Source organism: Scyliorhinus canicula, chromosome 17 (assembly GCF_902713615.1).
Source record: "Scyliorhinus canicula chromosome 17, sScyCan1.1, whole genome shotgun sequence".
Classification (NCBI taxonomy): Eukaryota; Metazoa; Chordata; class Chondrichthyes; order Carcharhiniformes; family Scyliorhinidae; genus Scyliorhinus; species Scyliorhinus canicula.
This window is the reverse complement of record NC_052162.1, coordinates 63,598,497-63,604,496: the sequence shown is the minus strand read 5'-3', so window position 1 is coordinate 63,604,496 and position 6,000 is coordinate 63,598,497. Positions and strand designations below refer to the sequence as shown.

General features: G+C 42.9%; 1 protein-coding gene across 3 annotated transcripts in view; it reads right to left on the bottom strand.

The window, feature by feature from the left end:
- Positions 1 to 1,421: 1,421 nt before the first annotated feature.
- Positions 1,422 to 6,000, bottom strand: part of LOC119952433 — a 33,730-nt gene continuing 29,151 nt past the window's right edge. For all 3 annotated transcript variants that reach the window (XM_038776177.1, XM_038776179.1, XM_038776180.1), the window contains one exon: positions 1,422 to 1,731. In XM_038776177.1, coding sequence (XP_038632105.1) covers positions 1,704 to 1,731 — 28 coding nt within the window. In that variant the 3' untranslated portion in view covers positions 1,422 to 1,703. The remainder of the gene's footprint in view (positions 1,732 to 6,000) is intronic.

The following is a 6,000-nucleotide window of genomic DNA, read 5'->3' as shown; positions in this document are numbered from 1 at the left end:
GGACCCCGCACCCACCACGATTCCGGCGGCAAAACCGATTCTCCACCCAATCGTGTTTCACGATTCCGGCGTTGGCCAACGGAGAATCTCGCCCATGCCGTCTGCAATATTTTGTCCACAATGGAAAATCTAGCCAGTCACACAATGTGGATTTTCATGTTGGACTGCCCAAAATCACATTTCTGTGCAGAGCAAGCAAACACTTTGAAATGCAGTGACCCACCACACCTAACCTTACAAGTGTCTGTGCTTGTCTGGTGCAACGTCATTCAATATTGCAAGTTTGCACTTACCAGACTAAATAAAGTATTGTGAAAATACCGGTTTCTCAGCAACAATTCACAAGTCATAACAAATTACATGCTCTGGATGACTTTCAAAATTAGCTGCTTAGATGACATACATGCCTAAGTTCATAAATAGAAACACACTTAGGTGCTGAATCACCGTGAGACAGTTCCGCCATCCAATGATATGGATGGTCTGTGACCTAACTCCATGTGCCTGGCTTTATCCCATATCCCTGAAATACTTATTGTTAATAATAATCAATCTCAGATTTAAAATTAACAATTGATCTCGGATCATACCTAAATTCCTCACAAATTATTTACATCATCATTCAAGGAGACAATAAAAATTTGTACATTTGAACCCAAGGAGGAAATAGGTTAGAGGTAAAGAAAACATGTATTCCTGGCGTTAGAGACGCTCCATCTGAGAGGCACAGGTTATGAGGCACAGGTTGTCCAGGAAACAGGAACATGTAAGAATGTAAAATAAAAACAGGTCTGGCAGCATCTGGGGAGAGAGAGTGATAGTGTTTACAGAGTCCATATGACCCTCTACACAACCAAAGAGAGATAGAAATGTGATGAATTATATAGTTGGAACTTGGAGGAGGTCGAGTCGCACGAGTATGTGCCGCGTACCTGGTGGGTGGTATTACCACGTGTAATGGTGGTATCCAAGTCGATGACCTGGCATGTCTTGCAGAGATTGCCCTGGCAGGGTTGTGTGGTGTCGTGGTCGCTGTTCTGAAGGCTGGGTAATTTGCTGCAAACAATGGTTTGTTTGAGGTTGTGCGGTTGTTTGAAGGCCAGTAGTGGGGCTGTGGGGATGACCTTGGCAAGATGTTCATCTTCATTGATGATGTATTGAAGGCTAACCTTCCCGACATCCATCCGCGCGGTGTTTCCTCTGCATCTGGGACCAATTCCAATATCACACAATCTTTGGAATTTACGATCCTGTCTCTCGCCCAACCCCGCCACCAGCATAAAACAGGGCGGACTCATCCCAGATAGAGACAGGATCGCGGGATCTGGAAAATTTCCGACTCCCGATACCCACCTCAAGCACAAAAATCTGACCCGTAATGTTTGATTGGGAAAATAATTTTTAAAAGCTGTAGCAGTAAACAATTTCCAAGGTAAACATTTTATTAAATGACAGATTTTCACATATTTACTTCTTCTTCTTATTGAATTCACAAAAGTGTTGGCTTTTTCCAGCATTCTCGATTATTTCTTTGCTGCCGTGCTGAAAGTTCCCTCGAGTGCCAGAGTAACTATTCAGTCAGAGTTAACTGGCTTAAGCTAAGTATCATTTTAGATACTTGCAATAAATAATGAGAGTCTCTATTTACAAGTACAAAATGGTATATCTGACATACTCTGAAAAGTATTCATGAAGATTTCTGCTCATCGGTGAGGAACATCACAATAAAATCTAGAAAAAAAAACAAATACAAAATATTTTTTTAAACAGAGCTATTTAAAAGAATCAAAATCAATTGTTCCGGTTGCAAACTGAATGAATGGGACACAAGCTTTAGGGTGGGGCACACACTTTGTCATGTGTAGCAGGAATAGACATTTAAAAGTACTTTTCCCAGGCTACATTTCTTCATATCTAATTATAAAGCCACATTGATATGAGAACAGGATTCTGCTCGTCTTCATTTGGAAGCAGGCATGTAGACTGGAAAAGGAATTTGCAAGATAGAGGGAGTACCTAAAATATTTGGCTGAAAGGAGATAGCATTTCAAATAAATAGGGAGAATAAGCAATTATAGGGAACTGCAGTCTCAAATCACTGCAGGACACATGCACTGCTGTGCCCAGTGCTCTTCCATCTGCAGAGTTACTGATTTTGATCTTATTACCAGCGGGTACAGAGTAGATACCAACCTTTCCCCAAAGGGATAAAAGCAAATTACTGCGGATGCTGGAATCTGATTCTAGGTTCGCCAACGGGTGCCTGTTACCTTTCATGCAGCTGCTCCAAGTGAAAAGAGGCAAATTGTTCATGGTCTAAGTAGAGGATGCTTTGGGATGTATGAAAACCAAGTTGAAGAGAAGAAATATCTACTCATTGTCAATGAAGAAAATATGTATAATCTTTTTGGGATATATAATACAATAATTTACCTGCCCTAACCTACCCTTAAGTATCCTTGTGCTGGTGAGTTGGGGTTGGAAACAAACAATGAAAACATTTCTTATTAATAAGAATGACCATTTTGGTGGTACATTAACCCAGTCTATTGGGAGGTCAAATGAACTGTCTGATGTACATTTAGAAGTCAAATACAGGGCTGCTAAATGTAGAGCAGCGGCTAATGTTTGGTGCTGCCCTGAAGTTGTGAAAGGACATTGGGCGGTTCCGTAAATATCGGCGTCGGGCAGTGCGCCAATTTAAAGATGCAATTCCAGGTGAATAGTTACCTGGGTGGGACTGCAATCTGCTCTCCTCCTAATTGTTGCCATTTAAAAATATTTAAACGCTCATTACGAGCTTGCCAAACTTTTAGAGTTAAATTTTTTAAGGGTTGCATGGACTGCCCTTGCTTTCACAAACTGAACAGTTGAGGGGGGCAGTTATGGTGCAGGAATCCAATACTGGCTGCCCCAAGGCATCACCCTGACCCCATAAGAGAGTCAGCAGGGTGACGTTGACTGAGCATCTAGCACTGTAAAGGTGGCAGGGAAATAGGGCACAGCACTTAGGCCATTAGGCTAATTTAAATGCGCGCTCTCCCAATTCATCTGAGGCTCTGGATTCAACGGTCGCAGCAGAAAGGCCACAACCGGGCGCAGCTTGGTACCGGCTAACAAAGTCATGAACCAGTTATGATGGCACCTCAGGTGGTCAGGCACTGGGCTAGGTGCTCCCCTGATCATCCCATGGCAACTTGCACTGCCAGCCTGGCACCGCCACCAGGATACCCTGGCAATGTCACCCAGGCTGTGCTAACCACTGTGCCACCATGCCGCCCTACTTTCCTGATTACTTTCTGTACCTGCATATTAACTTTTTGTGGTTCATACACAAGGATACCCAGATCCCTCTGCACTGCAGTATTCTGCAGTCTCTTTGGGGAAATTACCAATAAGTGGCATATCTTGATAAACAAACATTATAAGCAGCAAGAGAAGCCTGTTTATTCCTGCAGCATTCCTCTTTCCTAACCTTTCCAGTTCGCAGACTATACAGATGCAGTCGTTAATCTAAGGCTAAAACTTCCCTAAAAAAGACCTCTAACAAGCCTTGAAGGGACCTCAAGATGCATTTGTACTGATGGCTTCAGAACCTACTAGAAACAGCCGTCCAGTCACAAAAACACCTGTCACAAATATCACTTTACTCCCTACCACTGAGCCAATTTTGGATCTAACTTTGCTCTTTCCCTTGAATTAAAAAAAAAATTCATTCTTGGGATGAGGGTGATGCGTCAGCATTTATTGCCCATCCCTGAGAGCAATTAAAAGTCAAACACATTACATGGATATTGAGTCACATATAGGCCAGACCAAGTAAGGACAACAGATTTACATCCCTAAAGGACACTAATGAACCAGATGTTTGTTTACGACAATCGCCAATGGTTTCATGGTTGTCATTAGACTTTTAATTCCAGATTTTTATTGAATTCAAATTTTATCATCGGCCACAGTGGGATTCAAACCCTCGTCCCCTACGCATTATTACCCTACGTCTCTGGATTACCAGTCCAGCAACAATCCCACTAACCTACTGCCTCCCATGAGCTTTTAAGTTTCTGACAATCTTCCATGTTGGACCTTATCAAAAGCCTTGTTAAGATCCACATGGACTACCATCAAACATGCTACCCTTATTGAACCTCCTTGTTACCTCGTTAAAATATTCAATCAAGTTAATCAGACACGACTTGAGTATCCTATATTTTTTTAATATAAATTTAGAATACCCAATTTCTTTTTCCAATTAAGGGGCAATTTAGTGTAGCCAATCGACCTACCCTGCACATCTTTGGGTTGTGAGGGCGAAACCCACGCAAACACGGAGAGAATGTGCAAACTCCACATGGGCAATGACCCAGAGCCGGGATTGAACCTGGGACCTCAGCGCCGTGAGGCAGCAATGCTACCCACTGCGCCACCGTGCTGCCCAATTGTCCTTTATTAACCTGTAGCTTTCTAAATGATGATATATGGTGTCCATCTGAAATTATGCCAAATCATTTGCTTATCCCATCCAATAGTTCACCCACTCCTTCCCCTCAACTGCTTCATTTCCCTCTTGTGTGAAAAAAGTAAAAAAATATTCAATAAGAACCTTATGCACACATGGGATACCTTAAATCTTTTCATGCCGTCCCTTTTTTTCCTAATTTCATTTTAATTCCAACCCTACACTTCCTCTCATCCTTTAGGCTTTATGCAGTATTAAAATTTTGGCATCTGACATAAGCTGTTTTTTCCCTTATCCTGTGTGTTCCTTGGCATCAAATTGGTTGAGTGGGGAGGCTGGTATCTAGATTTGGGAGTGAAACCTCTTTACCTCTTCTTTGAATGTCACTCATTGCTGTGACATTAATTTACCTTCAAGTAGCTGTTTCCAGTTGTCTTCTGCCAAATCACATCAACTTAGTAAAACTGGCCTTTCCCCAATACTTGGTCCATCTTAATCCTTTTTTATAACTACTCTAAACCTAACTGAATATGATCACGTACCACTAAAATTCTCTCCCACCAATATTCCTTCCACCTGCCCAACTTCATTCTCTAAAGCTATGTACAGAGTTACGCCTTCACACACACTGCAAGATTATTCTAACAAATTCCCCAGTGCCTCCAATGTTCTGCCCGCCCTAAACCTAATTCGCAACATACAGGTTGAAAATCCCTTATTCCAGAGGTGGGCAAACTACGGCCCGCGGGCCGCATGCGGCACGCCAAAGGTCTTTATGCGGCCCACCAAGTCATGGATACGTTGACTTGAGTAGGGTGATCATTGCTCAGCACAACGTCGATGGCCGAAGGGCCTGTTCTGTGCTGTACTGTTCTATGTTCTATATGAGGCGCCCAGAATCATAACCGGGTGAAGTAATTATTTTACTTAATATACTATGCGGCCCTTTAAAATTGTGAATTTCTGACTGTGGCCCTTGCACGGAAATGTTTGCCCACCCCTGCCTTATTCGAAATGCTTGGGGCTGAGTGTACATCAGATTTCAGAATTTTGGGGATTTCGGAATATACTGCGCAGGTGCAGCGTGCATTGGGAACTGTGCATGTGCGGAACGTTAGGAACTGCACATGTGCGGCATGCATTGGGAACTGCACATGTGCGGAACATTGAGAACTGCGCATGTGCGGTATGCGTCGGGAACTGCGCCTCTGTGGAACATTGGGAATTGCGCATGTATAGCGCGCATTGGGAACTGTGGTGCGCTCAAAAGAAGTGTGGATTTTGGAATTTTTCAGTTTTCAGAATTTTGGATAAAAGACGCTCTACCTGAATACCATTAACCCATCATTCCCTGCACTCACTGACTAGCTCTCAGTTAAGCAGTGATCTGTAAAATTTTCAACTCCCTACATGGCCTTGTTCCTCCTATTTCTGCGAATCCTCCAGTTCCACAACTGTGTGAGATTTCTGTGCTCTTCTAATTTTGGCCTTTTGACCACCCTCAATTTTAATCGCTCCACCATTCCCTAAAGTCTGGGTTC